This window comes from Podarcis filfolensis (assembly GCF_964270895.1).
Source record: "Podarcis filfolensis genome assembly, chromosome: 17".
Lineage (NCBI taxonomy): Eukaryota > Metazoa > Chordata > Lepidosauria > Squamata > Lacertidae > Podarcis > Podarcis filfolensis.
Window position 1 is genome coordinate 11,040,728 of NC_139621.1, and position 18,933 is coordinate 11,059,660.

General features: G+C 45.0%; 1 protein-coding gene across 3 annotated transcripts in view; it reads left to right on the plus strand.

Annotated features, from left to right (window-relative positions):
- LOC310752467 (alpha-2-macroglobulin-like protein 1) overlaps window positions 1–18,933 on the plus strand; it is a 91,650-nt gene that overhangs the window by 34,136 nt on the left and 38,581 nt on the right. Inside the window, exons 1-9 of one of the 3 annotated variants that reach the window (XM_083592818.1) lie at window positions 3,790–3,955; window positions 6,064–6,247; window positions 8,199–8,249; window positions 8,627–8,765; window positions 10,438–10,490; window positions 10,971–10,991; window positions 14,393–14,567; window positions 17,022–17,106; window positions 18,358–18,484. In XM_083592818.1, coding sequence (XP_083448944.1) covers window positions 3,888–3,955; window positions 6,064–6,247; window positions 8,199–8,249; window positions 8,627–8,765; window positions 10,438–10,490; window positions 10,971–10,991; window positions 14,393–14,567; window positions 17,022–17,106; window positions 18,358–18,484 — 903 coding nt within the window. In that variant the 5' untranslated portion in view covers window positions 3,790–3,887. Of the gene's footprint in view, window positions 1–3,789; window positions 3,956–6,063; window positions 6,248–7,242; window positions 7,731–7,979; window positions 8,250–8,626; window positions 8,766–10,437; window positions 10,491–10,970; window positions 10,992–14,392; window positions 14,568–17,021; window positions 17,107–18,357; window positions 18,485–18,933 lie in introns of those variants that run through there. The other 2 variants (XM_083592817.1, XM_083592819.1) reach the window with 2 other exon arrangements.

Below are 18,933 nucleotides of genomic sequence, written 5' to 3' on the forward strand. Positions count from 1 at the left end.
ATTTTGGGGGACTCAGATTTAGAAAATGGGGTGAAATGGCACAAACTTGTTGATCTTTTATGCAGAGAATTGCCCAGAGTTGTTGAGCTTTTTATGCTGACAATCGCTCACCAGCACGCACCGCTAAATCCGCCTCTTATCTGTCCCCAAGCCAGCAGAGGCTGCAAATTGCCACAGCGTTGCCCAATCAGCACCACCCACACAGCAACCAATAACACGCACAAAAGCCATTGACAGCCATGGCAGCAACCAATCAAACGTCTATGCTATGCACTACCCATGTATAAGACGACCCCCACTTTTTAGCAAGATCTTTATTGGAAAAAACCTAGTCTTATACACGGAAAAGTCCGGTAGGTAGTTTTCAGGCAGATGTTCCCTTACATTCTGGAGCTGAAAGGATATAACATATTTCCAGAAGGACAGCAATGCGCAGTCCCAGTCATGTTTATTCAGATGCAAGTCCTATATTTACTGAAGTCTAATGCACCATCAAATCTAATGTTCACCCGATTTTTCGCAGCCTAATTTGGCAAAAAAGGTGTGCATTAGACTCAAGTAAATATGCTATATCTGAAATAACTACTGGTGGCTTTTCTGTTGTTCCTCAAAACAGCACATCCATAACTGAAAATAGAATCTATCTATCATCTATCTATCTATATCTATCTATCATCATCTATCTATCTATCTATCTATCTATCTATCTATCTATCCATCTATCCTGTAAGTCCTTCCAGCAGCACTGGCTTCCATTGTCCCTGGGATCTGCATTCGTGACTCTTTCCCCCTCCCTCCTCCTTTGCATAAGGAACTCTGAGACTGGTAGTTCTCAGGAAAGCATGTCACACAGGGAAAAACAAATCTCTATGTCCCTTGAACTACAACAGCCCAGTTTAACTGTACAGACACCGTTTCTCTTGGTTCTAAATAAGGGCTTGGTGGTGGAGGGGCTTCTCCTTGCCAGGGTGGTGTGGTGGTTAAGAGTGGTAGTCTCCTAATCTGGTGAACCGGGTTCGCGTCTCCGCTCCTCCACATGCAGCTGTTGGGTGACCTTGGGCTGGTCACACTTCTCTGAAGTCTCTCAGCCCCACTCATCTCACAGAGTGTTTGTTGTGGGGGAGGAAGGGAAAGGAGAGGGGGGCCACTAGGTGGCGCATCGGAAGATGGCTGACAATAACATCTCTCCGACCCACACGAGGTAATTTGGAGGCTATGATGGGGGTAATTAGCCTCCTTAACCCCCCCCAGGATTATGGGGGGGACGGCCCTTGCCTGCTGTGCCCTATACCACCCCCGAATTTGTGGGGGTGGGGGCACTAGGCACAAAGCCCTCCTGTGGGACTCCGGCACTCCTGGACGCCGTCCCTGATCCGCGCCTCTAGTTTGCAAGAATCTTCAAAAGAAACAATTTGGACGAGATAAATTGCACATACTTCAAGGAAAAAGGGGGAGTAAAGACTGCTGACAGAAGAGATCTCTGATAACAAGGCAAGAACAAAATATGAGAAGATACGTCAAGATACGGTATTGCAAATGACTGAGGGGGGAGGGGGAAATAAAAACTTTCCTATCCTCTTTATGTGATTAACAAGAATCCCCTCCCCTAATGAGTTAGAACTTTAAGGACTTAAGCTGTGATTTAAGGCTGTGTGGAGATAAACTTTCGAACCAAAGCAATGTTTCAAGACGAAGCTGGAAAGTTAAGAGTTTTGGAATGACGCAGTTAAAAATGCCGTCGCCATCTTGGGAGGCATTGTTGGAGCTCTTGGGTCTGGGAGGAGAAAGAGAGAAATAGAGCTGTTTACATATCGTGGATTAACTTCTCTGTGGGACTTAAGAGCGAAAAATGCCTGATTTATGATGGAAAGAGTGATGTTATCTACGAAGGAGATATATGGAAACCATCTGGACTTAAATTGGAAGAACGGGAAATTCACACAGGATTATTATATTTGCTTATCGGCTTAAGGAGACTAACAGAAGAGATCGTAAAAGAAAAAGAGAAATTATATGAACAAGATATGATGTGGAAACACCAAGATAAGAGCAGATGATACCCAGCTCTACCTCTCTTTCAAATCAGAACCAGTGAAGGCGGTGAAGGTCTTGTGTGAGTGCCTGGAGGCAGTTGGAGGATGGATGGCGGCTAATGGATTGAGGTTGAATCCTGACAAGACAGAAGTACTGTTTTTGGGGGACGGGGCGGGCTGGTGTAGAGGACTCCCTGGTCCTGAATAGGGTAACTGTGCCCCTGAAGGACCAGGTGCGCAGCCTGGGAGTCATTTTGGACTCACAGCTGTCCATGGAGGCGCAGGTCAATTCTGTGTCCAGGGCAGCTGTCTACCAACTCCACCTGGTACGCAGGCTGAGACCCTACCTGCCCGCGGACTGTCTCGCCAGAGTGGTGCATGCTCTGGTTATCTCCCGCTTGGACTACTGCAATGCGCTCTACGTGGGGCTACCTTTGAAGGTGACTCGGAAACTACAACTAATCCAGAATGCGGTAGCTAGACTGGTGACTGGGGGCGGCCGCCGAGACCACATAACACCGGTCTTGAAAGACCTACATTGGCTCCCAGTACGTTTCCGAGCACAATTCAAAGTGCTGGTGTTGACCTTTAAAGCCCTAAACGGCCTCGGCCCAGTATACCTGAAGGAGCGTCTCCACCCCCATCGTTCTGCCCGGATGCTGAGGTCCAACGCCGAGGGCCTTCTGGCGGTTCCCTCATTGCGAGAAGCAAAGCTACAGGGAACCAGGCAGAGGGCCTTCTCGGTAGTGGCGCCTGCCCTGTGGAACGCCCTCCCATCGGATGTCAAAGCGATAAATAACTACCTGACATTCAGAAGACATCTTAAGGCAGCCCTGTTCAGGGAAGCTTTTAATCTGTGATATTTTAGTGTATTTTTGGTTTTCTATGGAAGCCGCCCAGAGTGGCTGGGGAAACCCAGCCAGATGGGCGGGGTACAAATAATAAATTATTATTATTATTATTATTATTATGGATAGAATTATGAGCTTTGTCTGGACTGATTGGGACTGATTTGGACACTAACGCAGTAATAAGAAGATGATTTGAATCCCCCTTTGGATCTTGAAGTATGGGTTCCCCCAACAAAATTTAAAAATTTGGCTTTGTAATTTGGAATTTATGTGATGTGATTTAATTTGATGTGATTGGCCAGTTAATAAAAATTATTAAAAAAAAAAAAAAAAAGGAAGGGAAAGGAGAATGTTAGCCACTTTGAGACTCCTTCGGGTAGTGATAAAGTGGGATATCAAGTCCAAACTCTTCTTCTTCTCTTCTCGTCAAATACTGTACATTGTTTGTTCTGCTCCAACACTATTTTTGCTGTATTCTAGCAAGTGGGTGGCGCTGTGGTCTAAACCACTGAGCCTCTTGGGCTTGCCAGTTGGAAGGTCAGCAGTTCAAATCCCCGTGATGGGGTGAGCTCCCGTTGCTCTGTCCCAGCTCCTGCCAACCTAGCAGTTTGAAAGCACGCTAGTGCGAGTAGATAAATAGGTACTGCTGCAGCAGGAAGGTAAATGGCGTATCCGTGTCACAGATACTCCATGAGTCTCTCTGCATGCTGCCCTTTGCATGGCTCAATTCAGATGCATCTCAAAGTCAAACTGCACCAAATTTTTTGCAATGCCCTATTGACAAGAAATTATTGGCTGTATTAGCTGCATTATTCTGCCCTGTCGTCACGTAGTCACAGCGGGGGCAGGAGACATTGGAGAGGACGTTGATTACTTAGCAAAGTAAATACAGTAAATACAGGGGTGGACCCACAAAGGGATCACTAGGAGGGTATTTAGATCTCTGCATCTCCAGTGCTGGGTGTCTGGAGAACCAGCCTGTTCTGCCCATCACAGCTCAGCCATGGGGGCAGCCCCACTCCTCTGTGCCTTGACTGTACTCTCACTCACAGCTCCAGTCATATCGGAACCGTAAGATTTTAATTTTCCATTTCTCTATGCTCAGCCAGTTTCATAGTGGAATAGGAGTGCAGACGGGCACAAAAACTTAAGGAATATGAGGAAATGGCAAAACTTACCTGAAGAATAAGAAATCAAGATAACAAACTCTTTATAAAAGAATGGAAACGGTTTATTGAATATTTGCAGATAAATTGTAAACAGATAAAAACATTAGCAGGGTTATTGTAATAACCTGCAGTTTCATGAGAGTATCTATTTATAGTAGATAATTAAATGAGTAACTTAAATGAATTTGGATATGCAGAAGATATGAAATAATAAATTTAAGGAACCGCAGAAAGGGGGGGAGGGAAGTCAAATTTTGAAATGTGAAATGGATTGTAAAGTTAATGAGATGTATAAATCTGGAAAGTATATAAAAAAACTTTTAAAAAAGAATGCAGATGGGCGCATGGGGCAGAGAGTGACAATTCTGAGCTCCCTTTGCATATGTGGGTCGCATTGGCTCAGGTTATCTTCTGCACGGAGGCAGATTTTAGAGCACTTTCAGGCACCGGGTTTAAATTGACTTGTTGAATTGCTTTGAATGGAGAACCTCCAGGTATTCTGCTCCCAGGCATGCAGCTCTGTTTTATGCATGTTTACTCAGAAACAATTTCCACTGAATGACATAGAAGTCTGCTTGTTGCTGGAGCTAATTCTATAGCTTAACTGTATGCTGTGGGGAGTTATTTCTTGCAACATTCAGCTCCGTTAGGTTCTAGGAGAAAACTTTCCCCACACCATACATAATCTAAACTAATCTCCTGCCCCAATTTTGTGACTTTCCCTCATGCCTAACCTTTAAGCTGAGCCTGGATAGCTCAGGTGGTTAGGGCATGATGCTGATAACACCAGGGTGGCAGGTTTGATCCCTGTATGGGACAGCTGCGTATTCCTCCATTTTGGGGAGTTAGTCTAGATCAGGGGTTGTCCACCTGGTCCCTACCGCCCACTAGTGGGTGTTTCAGGATTCTAGGTGGGCGGTAGGGGGTTCTCTACGGCACAAGCTGAATCCTCCTTCCATTGAGGCTGGTGGGCAGTAAGGAAATTTTACCATCAGGAAAGATGCATTAGTAGGCAGTAGGTATAAAAAGGTTGACTACTCCTGGTCTAGATGATCATCAGGGTCCCTTCGAACTCTATTTCTTCCAGCTCTAATTCCAATTCTATAATTCTAATTTATCTGCCACACCCTGCAGCTGCCCAGGAGAATTCCATCCCTCACACAATGACAAAAAAAGTTTTTTATTTTAGGTTGTTTTGTTTGTTTGCTTCAGTTTATTGTTTGGCCAACAGGCCTTAGCAATTACCGTACTGAGAAATGCCCCCCCCCCCGATAAGGGACTATAACTTAATTAAAATCTTGCCAGTTATACAATGACACTTGTAATGTGAAATGAACTTTGGTATCCACGATTATATAACAGATGGATAACGGTAAAAGAAAAAGATTATTTTTTGGGGGAAATGGAACCCATGGAGGGAAGGGAGGAGGTCTGAAGGTTCGAAAGAACCTTTTCTTTTTATGATTTGAAATTGTTAAAGTTATTATGTATAAAGGTAAAGGGACCCCTGACCGTTAGGTCCAGTCGTGACCGACTCTGGGGTTGTGGCGCTCATCTCGCTTTATTGGCCGAGGGAGCCGTCGTACAGCTTCCGGGTCATGTGGCCAGCAGGACTAAGCCACTTCTGCCAAACCAGAGCAGCGCATGGAAATGCCATTTACCTTCCCGCCGGAGCAGTACCTATTTATCTACTTGCACTTTGACGTGCTTTTGAACCGCTAGGTTGACAGGAGCAGGGACCAAGCAACGGGAGCTCACCCCGTCGTGGGGATTCGAACCGCCGATCTTCTGATCGGCAAGTCCTAGGCTCTGTGGTTTTACCCACAGTGCCACCCATGTTATGTATAAATTAATGTAAAACTAATAATTTTTTAAAAATAAAATAACTTAATTAAAATTGTCTGGATCCCACAGAGCAACTTTGCAAGAACTATTAAAGTACAATTTCTCCAAAACTGTCAGGAAAGGACTAACAGATCATAGGATGCCCCCCTCTCTTTTCTCTCGCAGCCGCTATCTGGTGGCCTTCCCTGCAATCATCCGCCATCCCAATACAGAAAGGTTTTGTGTGCAACTGATGTCCCTGCCAGAGACGGGCCACCTGACAGTGACGTTAGAGATGACGTTGCAGAACCACACCCTGCTGGAGAAGGATGTGGAGAAGCCAGGGACCCACGAATGCATCAGCTTCCAGGCAAGTTTCATCCATTGCAAGCCACTCAGTAGAAGATGCTCTCGCTTCTTAGCTAGATAAGGGCAGCGGGTCACAGTGAAGGACGGAACAAGGCAGCACACTAGCTGTGGTAGAGATTGCCATCGCTGCAGTGAACCCCTCCTAAGGCTTAGTACAACACACCACGTGAGTTGGTGCCATGATCGTATGGCGAGTTGCCCCAGTCCAACCCATGTAAACCTATGGCAAGAAGTGGGGGCAGGGTAGGTGAGAGATAATATTGCAGGGGCAACAGTTTATCTGTGGAAATAGTCATATCAGTGTCCGGTCGAGGGGTCCAGCAATATAATAATCATAATCATAATAATTTTATTATGTATACCCTGTCCATCTGGCTGGGTTTCCCCAGCCACTCTGGGCGGCTTACAACACATAAAAAATTGTAAAACATTAGACATTAAAATTTTCCCGATACAGGGTTGCTTTCAGGTATCTTCTAAAAGTCAGATAGTTGTTTATTTCCTTGACATCTGATGGGAGGGCGTTCCACAGGGCGGGCGGCACTACCGAGAAGACCCTCTGCCTGGTTCCCTGTAACCTCACTTCTCGCAGTAAGGGAACCGCCAGAAGGCCCTTAGTGCTGGATCTCAGTGTCCGGGCTGAATGATGGGGGTGGAGACACTCCTTCAGGTATACTGGGCCGAGTCCGTTTAGGGTTTTAAAGGTTGGCACCAACACTTTGAACTGGGCTCAGAAACGTACTGGGAGTGACAGGTTGCATTCATCCAAGCACTTTCCTGTCCCCATCCTCTAGCCAAAACAGCTGATTCCCCCCCCCCGAATATTATCCTATTATTGCAAGTAAGGTCGCAAATGCTTTGAACCCATGACAATTGTTATGCGCTCATCTGCCCACACAGATGTTTTACATGTCTTTAACTGCAACGGCTGTTAGAATGTTCCAACTGTTTTAGGATGCTTTAAAAAATGTGGACATGTTTGCTGTTTCAGGAGGAAGGATGGGATATAAATTCAATAAATGAAATATCAGTGTAAGTTGTTTGGGGCAAACACCCATAGCCTGAAAGAGAAAGGACGGAAAAAGCTCTGACTAGCTGCCTATGCAGTGAAGCCATCATCTATTTCTGCAATCAGAATGGATGTTGAAAATCTACACCCCTCAGCTTAGCTGTCGCTTATGTCTTTTAAATTGGATGGAAGCGGGTTCGAGGGAAAGCAAACCAACCAGCAGTATTTCTCAGGAATTACAGGGTTCAGATGGATTGCTGCTCACGCCATGTGTACTCGGTTTCAAACACTAGTGGCGAGAGCACGTTGGAGCCAGAGTAAATGGTAATTGTTACACATCCTCAGAACCACTTCCAGGCAAATAGGCAAGTTCCTGTTTATAAGCCTGTTTCATGTGGATGTATTTATTGTGGACCAATCTGAACGTGTTCTGAGGTCAAAAATAGCTGGGCGTACCTTTAAAAATAAAACCAACGCTGCCAAGTAATGTACAGTGGTACCTCGGGTTAAGTACTTAATTCATTCCGGAGGTCCGTACTTAACCTGAAACTGTTCTTAACCTGAAGCACCATTTTAGCTAATGGGGCCTCCTGCTGCCACTGCGCTGCCGGAGCACGATTTCTGTTCTTATGCTGAAGCAAAGTTCTTAACCTGAAGCACTATTTCTGGGTTAGCAGAGTCTGTAACCTGAAGCGTATGTAACCTGAAGCGTATGTAACCCGAGGTACCACTGTATTAGAATTTTATTTAGGTGCATTTTTGAATTTGATTGTGATAATATGATTAAGGTTAAATAGTTGTGATTCCCGCATTGCAGGGGGCTGGACTAGATGACCCTTGGTGTCTTTGCCAACTCTACAATTCTATGGCACAGGTGAAGTTCTGTGTGAATTTTACTTTTCTCCCCTCTTTTTCATCTACCAATCAGTTTCTTTCTCTTTAGGTCCCAGCCTTTGTTCCCAGGAAGAAGCCACTGGAAGAACAACAATCACCCGTAAGTCTTTGCTGCTGCTTCCAACCATTCCTTCATTCTGATCACTGGAAGGATTCGCGTAAAAGAAGAGGGAGAGAATGTGTGAACAACTCGGGAGGAAGAGGGAAAAGTGAGGCGGAGGGGGGAGGAAATGGGGTGGCAGAGACAAGTATGGAGGAGCAAACCACAGTGTGTCTGGGCAGAGAGGGAAGCAAAGAAGGCTTTTGTATGTGGATAATAAAGGGAAGAATTTTTGATCTTGTTTCCCTATTTCCTGGGGGGAAGAGGGTCACAATTTTGGATGGATGCTCTGGTATCTTCTCCAGCTGAAAAATATGCTTCTCTTCTCAGTCCTCCTGCTGTTGAAACAGTTTCCCCCCCTCCTTTATGTTGTTAAGGAAGAATTGGCCAGTGTGCGTGTCCTAATACGAGCGGGTGACACCATCTTTATCGAGAGGAAGAAGGTGCTGGTTCAGGACGCTTATGTCAGGCATATTATAGAACCAGACAAGCCCTATTACAAGCCTGGAGAGACAGGTAGGCATGACCATACCCCCCAACATTTCTCTGATGAAAATAGGGATGTCCTATTCCATAATAAAGGGACGCGGGTGGCGCTGTGGTCTAAACCACTGAGCCTAGGGCTTGCCGATCAAAAGGTCGGCGGTTCGAATCCCTGTGACGGGGTGAGCTCCCGATGCTTGGTCCCAGCTCCTGCCAACCTAGCAGTTCGAAAGCATGCCAAAAAGTGCAGTGTTGGTGTTCCGTTGCGCCAGAAGCGGCTTAGTCAAGCTGGCCACATGACCCGGAAAAACTGTCTACGGAGCGGACAAATGCCAGCTCCTTTAGCCTGTAAAGTGAGATGAGCGCCGCAACCCCAGAGTCATTCGCAACTGGACTTAACTGTCAGGGGTCCCTTTACCTTTTTCTTTATTCCATAATAATATTACTAATAATTTTATTATTTATACCCCACCCATCTGATGGGGTTGCCCCAGGTACTCTGGGCAGCTACCAACACATATAAAAACATAATAAAACATTAAACATTAAAAAACTTCCCTATACAGGGCTGCCTTCAGATATCTTCTAAAAATTGTGCAGTTACTTATCTCCTTAGCTCGGGGGGGTCACATAAATCCATACCCTCCAACATTTCTCTGATGAAAATAAGGCTGTCATAAGGAAAAATAAGGGACACGGGTGGCACTGTGGGTTAAACCACAGAGCCTAGGACTTACCGATCTGAAGGTCGGCAGTTCGAATCACCACGACGGGGTGAGCTCCCGTTGCTCGGGTTTGGAATAGGGCAGGTCAGTTTGGGAAGGGTGATCATTTTGATCCTGGCTATTTCATCCGAGGGGACGCTGGTGGCGCTGTGGGTTAAACCACAGAGCCTAGGACTTGCTGATTAGAAGGTTGGCAGTTCGAATCACCACGACGGGGTGAGCTCTCGTTGCTCGGTCCCTGCTCCTGCCACCCTAGCAGTTCAAAAGCACTTCAAAGTGCAAGTAGATAAATAGGTACCACTCTGGCGGGAAGGTAAACGGCGTTTCCGTGTGCTGCTCTGGTTCGCCAGAAGCGGCTTAGTCATGCTGGCCACATAACCCAGAAGCTGTACACCAGCTCCCTCGGCCAATAAAGCGAGATGAGCGCCGCAACCCCAGAGTCGGTCACGACTGGACCTAATGGTCAGGGGTCCCTTTACCTTTACATTAAGGAAAATTAGAACATTCTGGGATCAAATCAGAAATGGGGGTAGCTTCTGTAAATCTGGGACTGTCCCTGGAAAATAGGGACACTTGGAGGGTCTGCATGAGTGGCCAGAAGAACCTGGAAGGTGACTGAAGCAGCTGTTGCATCTTTTGGGGTGGGGTGATGTGAAACTATTACAATAAGCATTGTAAAAGCTAAGCTGCTAAGCCACAGTAGACCCTAATCATCTGCAGGTGAACATAAGCTCACACAAGCTAAATTAGCATAAGCAAAATCTATGTTGCAAATAACATAGCAGGAAAAACAGAAGTGAAGGGGAAACGAAAGATTAGCACCTACTTCTGTTTTCTTTTCTTTTTTTTAAAAAAAAATATACAGCAACATGAAGTAGAGAATGAAACTCAAATAAGACAGAGCCTAAGACAGAAGAACATCTACTCTTTAAAAAATTCTTTTCAATAGCAAATAACATGCATGCATTTGCTTTTTTTAGTCAGGTTTCGCATTGTGAGGCTTGATGAAGAATTTAAGGCCATTGATGAAACGGTGAGTATTACTCCCTGTATCACAAGGAGCGAAGGCTTTCCATTCAAGGTCTGTGCAGAAACATTCATACCAGAAGGGTCTTGTCATTGCCTCTCTGCTCCAAGACATTATGGCACCTGAGGCCAAAATAGCGTCTCCTTCCTTACCAAGGAAGAAAGCGTGAGGGGAGATCTACAACAGGAACAATGGGGGGAAAGAAAGATCAATATTGAGATCTGCTGTCCTGGTGGATTCTGTCACCCAAGGCAGTCACCTTGCCTCATGGGTAGGCTGGCCTTGCTAGGGATGATGGGAATTGTAGTCCAAAATGTATGGAGGGCAGCAGGTCAGAAATGACTGGTTTACGCAAGGCAGGTTCACTGGATCTAAATTATTTTGCTGGCTTTGCAGAATTTTGCGGGAACTGGAGGCTATTCTTTTCCTCATGAGGCTGATTTTGTGCTCTTTCTGACTCTTGTCTCTCTCCTTCATTCTTTGCAGATCCCTTTGATACAGTTGACTGTAAGTACAGGCAATTGCCGTTTTAGGCGTGACCGATTGGTGCACAATCGTGCACATGCGCACAGTGCCAAATCCAGAAGTGACTTGGAAATGTCATAAAAGATGTCACGAAAAGGGTGGGGTGGGGGTGGAATGGGGTGGAAAGGGCGTTTCACTTTCACACACATGCACACTGACCCAGAACGCAACCTCCATGCCTTTTGAGACCTCTTTGCATATCTACACAATAAAATGTAAGATAGCGGGGGGGGGGGGGGGGAGGGGAGAGCGATTGAATCCACAATAAAATGTAAGATGGCGGGGGGGGGGGGGAGGGGAGAGCGATTGAATCATAAATTACAAAATTTATATACAGATCCCAATAATTGTAGCTATATGAGAGACTGAGAATTATTTGTTATAGTAACAAACCGTGCGGAAGTGCTGTATTTAATCACATTCAAGTCGCCACCCCGTAATAGTCACTCCCACCCCCAAAAATGGTCCCAGAGTAAAGGTAAAGGGACCCCTGACCATTAAGTCCAGTCGTGGCCGACTCTGGGGTTGCGGTGCTCATCTCGCTTTATTGGCTGAGGGAGCCGGCGTACACTTCCGGGTCATGTGGCCAGCATGACTAAGCCGCTTCTGGCGAACCAGAGCAGCACACGGGAACGCCGTTTTCCTTCCCGCTGGAGCGGAACCTATTTATCTACTTGCACTTTGAAGTGCTTTTGAACTGCTAGGTTGGCAGGAGCAGGGACGAGCAACGGGAGCTCATCCCGACCTGGGGATTCGAACTGCCAACCTTCTGATTGGCAAGTCCTAGGCTCTGTGGTTTAACCCACAGCGGCACCCGTGTCCCAGAGTAGTCCCCACATAATAGTTGCAGGGCTACTTTCACCGCGCATGCTCTTACTGGCCGAAGGCAACAGGTGGAGGTGGGCAGGCAGGCAAGCAAGAGGGGAGAGTGAGGCACAAGAGACTCACAAGACATGCCTCTTCCCACGAGATCTAAACTGTACGGTGGATACATTAAGGTACGGACAGTGCTTGCTTTACATATAAGCTAAACAAGCTATAGCTTAGGGCTCCACTCTATTGGGGGCTCAAAAAAAAAAATTAAAGGAAGAAAAGGAGGTTCTTTGATAAAATATGTATTTTGTTATGTGCAAATGGCTTTAGATACCTATTAGGTTCATAAATTACCATATAGCATATATTCAACACAAAAAAACCTGCAACAATTTGTTGTTGACAAAGGACAGCTGGACATATAAAGGGCCCCATTACCTTCAATAGCTTAGGGTCTCATCAAACCTAAATCCAGCCCTGGGCATGGAGCACCTTGTTTTCTCACCACATCATGTAGGGTTGCCATATTTCAAAAGGTGAAAATCTAGACACAAAAGTTGGTTTGGGCAAAGCTTTTTGTTGTTAAGGGAAATTTGCCAAAATCTACACTACTGACATGGGCTGTCATATGTTTCCCGGATATTTCAGCACAGTTTCCTTTTTTAAAAAAATAGTTTTTCTTAAGTTTTTCTAATTCGCATATCAAGATAATCATTTGGACAACCTTAAATTAATGTCTTCCCTTCTTCTCTTTCCGTGGTTCATTTTGCACACCATACATCCCTGCATATTTTAACATGAACTAAACCATTCAGTAATCCATTGTTACACCATCAAAACATATTTACACTGCTGAATTTATCTTAATGCTACCAGTGTTTTTAAATGTACTCAACTTTCACCCAAATAATCAGTAAACACTTTCCAGTCTTCTTTAAATGTATATTCTTTTTGTTCTCTTATTTTGTATGTTAAATCTGCAAGCTGCGCATATTCCATCAATTTAAGTTGATTAAATTCTTCTTTGATTGGGACCTCACTTGAATTCCATCAGCACTGTTTCCAACAGCCAAATCTAGGCTATGTCCAGGAAATTCCAGACACATGGCAACCCTACATGGTCACCAGGTTTTTCCTCATGTAATGGTTGCACCCCCCCTTTGTTTGCAAAGGAAAAATCAGCACAAAAAATGTGACCATTATGCGGTGAAATACGGTATGCAATACTGTCCCTTCCATGTTGTTGTTTTTTTGCAGAGTGTATTATGCAACAATATTAAATAGCATCTTCCCTCTGTGACAGCTCTCTTCTCACTCCTTCACAGATCCCAGGAGATAAAACCCCTTTGCATGAGTTTTGCTTTCTGCCCCTTCGCAGAGGAGGGAGTGTTGTGGGTACACTCAGAAGTGGGTGCAATAGCAGATAATAATAATTATCAGTCCGTCATATAGCTACAGATATTGGGATCTGGTGGGTAAAGGAATGGAGCTGATAAAGATTTTAGCAACAGAGTAGTGGAATGGAAGGGAAATGATTGCAGGTGCAAAAACAAGCAAGGTAGCAAACCCACGGCTAGGATATTTCCCCCCCCAAGCCCCATCCGCCGGCGTAGACGGCAAGCGGCAGAATATCAAGGAAGATGCTGACTGACAAAACAGAAGTACCGTACTTTTCTGTGTATAAGACTAGGGTTTTTTTTACTTTAAAGTAAGGTTAAAATGTGGGGGCGTCTTATACACGGATAGTGCATATGCCCATTTTCTAAATTTGTGGTACCCTAAAGTAGGGGGCGTCTTATACATGGGGGCGTCTTATACACAGATAAATATGGTATGTCGACTTTTGTGGGCCAATTGCACAGTGCTCTGTTGGGGCACAGCCTCAGTATTGCTGAAGACTGCAGCCAAGTGAATGAACTGTGGGAATGTTGAGGACAGTAGGAGAGGATATATTGATTAATATTATCCTTCCTCACTCACGCTAGTGAGCTTGTAGCATTACCATGTACATAGCAGGAAGCTAATGACTGGATTCGTGAGAATCACTTGAGTTAAGCAAGTCTGGTTTGTCCGGATTGTATTTGTTCCTGGTAAATCCCCTTTTGTTCCCTCTTAAAACGACGACGACGATTACTATCTTCTTTTAAAGTAATGATAAGGTTTACTCACATTCAGTCCACAGTGTGATCCTTAAGGCAGGCTTTAGCTTGTAGTTACAGATACAGAGAAAAGTGTGGGTTCATCCACTTGTGAGGAATGAGCCCATGTGCTGCTAGCCGAGAGCCAGCACACAGCAAAAAGTATTAAGATAGTACAAGAGGAAGAGCATCAAGAGAAAGATGGCTGTGTGACCAGCCCTTTTATGGGGTCTCAGAAGGTCATACCCATCTACCTGGTCACATACAGGGAGAGGATGCTCCAGACCAGGTGTGACAGGAAGTCCTCCTGGCTGGAGCAACATTCTCCTGTGTGTCCGCTCTGGGCAAACAGGAAATGTTGTGTTTGACTGCTTTTTAATGTTACAAACCACACAAACATCACAGTCTTTTTGGTCTTATCCCTGTGCCCAGGATCCTCATGATAACCGAATAGGCCAGTGGGTGGATGTGAAGCCTCAAAATGGCTTTGTGGACCTGACTTTTCCTCTGGCCTCCGAAGCAGTCGAGGGACAGTACATCATAGCAATTGGAAGTTTACTTTTTGCACATGGGGATTCAAGAAGAGAGTTCATGGTGGCAGAATACGGTGAGATTTCAAAGGGAGACCACTTTGGTTGCAGTGTGTGTGTGTATGTGTGCGCTCACGCATGTGCCAACAAGAAAAGGAATGCAGGCTATTACATTATTATTATTCCTTCCTTTCACTCTGTTTGGTATAATATGTAGCGATAGGGATACAGTATTTTTTGTTATTGATTGAATTTACAGCATACCTGTCCTGGCTAGGAATCCTAGTTGCCTTAGATGTTTGGATTTTAAAATTTTATTTTATTAAATAAAAAGTGAAAGAAAGGCAAGCTCCTTAATTAGACTCCCATCTTAAAAACTGTTATTCTTATATGTGAGTTGGCACACAAAAGATGGCGGTGTAAAACTGAAATCACTCAGTGCCATTGCTTGCCATTTCTCCTCTCATTGCCACGTGGGCAGAGAGATGAAGGGAGAAGCTCCCTTCACCAACATCTGTTTATAATCTGAACCCAGGATGTGAACTACTGATGCAGAGATGCAGACTTTCCCCCATTCCCACACCACTTGCGGCAGACTTCAGTTGACCTTAGTGATGTTCTCCAAAGCTCTGGGAAACTCTGCCAAAGGAATTGCCCCAGGGCAGAGGTTTTCAACCTTTTTGAGTCCACGGCTCCCTTGACCAACCACATTCTTCCCGCAGCACCCCTGTGGGGCTCAGGAACCCAGTTATATCGCCCCTTGCCTGCAGAGCTGGCAGCCGCTCACCCGTTTTTGAACACCCTCCCTTGGGGAGTGTTCCCTCGGCCTCCTTTCCTCTCCCCTCTCCTTGGGAGTCCTCTGGTGCTGCCGCCCCTGGTCTCTGAGTTGCCCCCCACCCGCCTCAAAGAGAGGTGCCTCCTCACACTGACCCACAGGTGCCCGGGAATTGTCTGCTCATTCTCAAAAGCAAGGGCAGGGAGACTGGCTGACTAGGCTTCCTCACCTTGCTTGCTTGCTTGCTTACTCACTTGGAGGCCGCCTCAGCTCCTAGTAACCAGCACTCCCTGGCCAGCCCCAGAGGCACCATTTGCCTGCGGAGCTTGTAGCCAGGGCTGCACAACAGTCGCACAAGCCTTTGGGAGGCAGAGACGCAAGAAGGCATCAGAGGAGAGGGTGGGAAGGAAAGAGGGACAGAGGCCAGTGTTGCCCACAGCACCCCTGACCATCATTCAAGGCACCCCAGGGTGCCACGGCACCGCACATGCTGAAACCACACCCCTTCCAACAGATGAAAGAATAGTGCAAACACAATTTACATAGCTGTTCCTTTCCTTCCAAAAACAGTCAGATTCTGTGAGGTCCCAAAAGAGTCATAAGGGCCATAGGGAAAACGAAGGGTGAAATAATTTGGTGACCAGGTCATGTAAATGCCCCATAAAAAAGTGAGTGAACAAAAAGTAATTTCAGAGTAAACCCTTAGTATGAACCACGAGAAAGCACCCCAATGCAGAGCCCTATACTTACTGTCCTGAGCAATGTTGAGTAAGCATCAGACACAGGTGAAGGAGTTTTTTTAAAACGCTGCTTCAAAAGCTTAGGAATGATTCCTGACTTTGAATTCAGAAATGTGAATTATTAGCACGTATCACGCCAGTGCTAAGGGATTTGCACTTGCTGCCTATTAGCTACTGAACCAGTTTTAAGATCCTATTGTTTACGTATAAAGCCCTAAACAACTCTGGATTGGGATATTAGGAAAACTCCCTTATCCTCCACTGCCCAGTGAAGGCATTTAAGATTGGGAAATGGAACCCTGATAGCTTTTCCATGGCCTGGATATTTTTGGCTTGCGGTAGCATGGGAATGGGCTTTTTCACTGGTGATGCCACTGTTGTGGACTGCCTTCCCTGCTGAAATACGAGAAACCCCATCAGTATTCGCATTCTGCCGGTTCTTAAAGACACACCTGTATAGACAAGCATTCCTCTCAAATTGAACTTCCTTATCTAATTGTTTTAATTCAGGGGTGTCCAAACTTTTTTCAAAGAGGGCCAGATTTGATGAAGTGAACATGCATGAGGGCTGACCCAAGATTGAAGTTGTTGAGCTTTTTTTTTAGGATTTCACCTCAGGAAATAAACTGCCACAGAGGCTGGATTATACCGACTGGCAGGCCAGATTATTTTTTAAAGACTTTGGACATGCCTGTTTTAATTACTCTCTTAACTGTTTTAATTGCTATGATTCTTAATGGGCTTGCTTTATTCTTTGTTTTAACTATGCATGCTTTACTATTTTGATGGAATTGGTTTATTGTACATTTTATTTATGTATGATTTTTAAAAAAGATGTTTTGTTACTTTCAAATCACTTAGAAGCCAATTTATCAGAGAAATGGTATATAAATAAAATAATAAAAATAATTTAAAGTGCAGAAGGAGCAGTGTTCAGTTTTGGTAATGCAACTGCTGCATGTGGAACTTTTTATCCACTCACTTTCTTCTTCGTCTCTCTTCCTGACTCATTACAGAGCTGCCTAAATTTGAAGTTGAGATTGAGTTTCCGAAACTGGTCACTACAGCAGATGAAGAATTCCAGGTCAAAGTGTGTGGCAAGTAAGTAAAATTTCATGGTAAACAATGTTCCTATAGTGGGATCTTCCCAGATCCAATTTTACTGTGTTGACATGTGTTTCTTCATCCCTTTGGGTCTATTTGTTTTTCTCATTCTATGTCTCAATGCACATTTATAATGCAGGGACATGCTTGTTTAACTGCTATTCCTTCCATGTAGGGAACCACAAGAAAGAAGCAATGTGCTAGAGAATGCTTAGCACCTGAGCCAAATTATGATTTTCAGGCATTATTTTTTTTGGAAGAGAGGGTAAAACTATGACTGTCAAATCAGAGTAGAACCAATATAAATTTGTAAGGTAGCACCAGTATATTGTTTGCTCTTGTCCCTTCTCACCCCCATTTTTGTACTTCTAAAAATGAAAATAAAATTATGTGCTATGGCGCCCAAACTTCCAAGATTTCCCCCTCTGTATTAAAATGGTTATTTTGGCTCACTTCATTCTGTTTATGGAAGCAGCTGTTCATTTGCATTTGTGCTCCCCCCGCTAGCTTTTTACATTCAGAGAACCCTTCCGCACATCAAATTGTCTGTCAGGGAATCCTTCCTTGCACATTGAGAATGGATTTCTGTGTGCCGCAGAAAATTCTCGGGAAGTTTTCTGGGGCAGCCACTTTGAATTCATACTGGGCGCTCTATGTACTTGCTATCATTCCACATGAGCTGAGTGCTCTGAGATCATACCTAGCTCTCTCCTGTGGTTAGCACATATAAAAGGGGAATCAACAATGGAGAACAACCTCTCTGCCAGTAGTGATAATCAGTAGCATAGCATGGGTTGCTCGTGCCCGGGGCTACATGGAGGGGATGTGTGGGAGGGAAACGGATGGAGTATGCATGTGCATTCAACTGTCTAACAGCATCTGCATCACCCAGGAGATCGCAGTCGCAGAGATAAGAAAAGAAGCGTCTTCCATTGTCTGGAAAAGTCACTTCCTGCTTTGCATGGAGAAGCTGTTTTCAATGGAGCCCAGCAACGGAAGCGTGTAGCTGTACTGAGGCAGCACCGGGTGTTGATGTTTTGTTCCCCTAACAATTTTGTGCCCCGGGCAACTGCCCCCCCTGCTATGCCACTGGTGATAATCTTATTGAATGACCTCTAGTGAGCTCCTGAAGACAAATTGCTTTAGACTAAAACATATTTCTTTCATTGGTGTTCTCTCGATCTCTCTCTCTCTCTCTCTCTCTCCATCTCCCTTCACTCCCTCTCTCCTCTGTCACCTGTGCCTTAGGTACACATATGGGAAGCGTGTTCAAGGAAATGTGCAGCTCCGCTTCACTAGAGGATTATCATTTTTTTTTCATATGCGTAATACAAATGAAACATTATCAGACATTGAACACGAGTACACAGCTCAGGTGAGATAAATGGGAAGGGGCTGACTTTGGACAGAATGGAAGCTGGGATGAGTTATCTGCCCCTACCCTTTGGTTCAGAGACTGGAGGCCTCATCCTGTTGCGCTTGCCTTCCATTTCTCTATGTCCACGAAGAAGGTGGATGGAGAGGATCAGAAACATCTGCTTTGTGCCAGATTGATCTATAGGGAGAATGCCTCAGTATCTTATTTTGTCCATTTGGTAGTGAGCATTCAGTGCTCCTCATACAATAACAGTCCCTATTTTGCTAGGTGTGGTTCACACCCCTAATCATGTGATTCTGTAACAGATGCAAGATGCTATTTCTAAAGATGAGGACCATTATTATTGCACCTTGCATATTGTTGTTTAGTCGTTTAGTCGTGTCCGACTCTTCTTGACCTCATGGACCAGAGCATGCCAGGCTCTCCTGTCTTCCACTGCCTCCCGC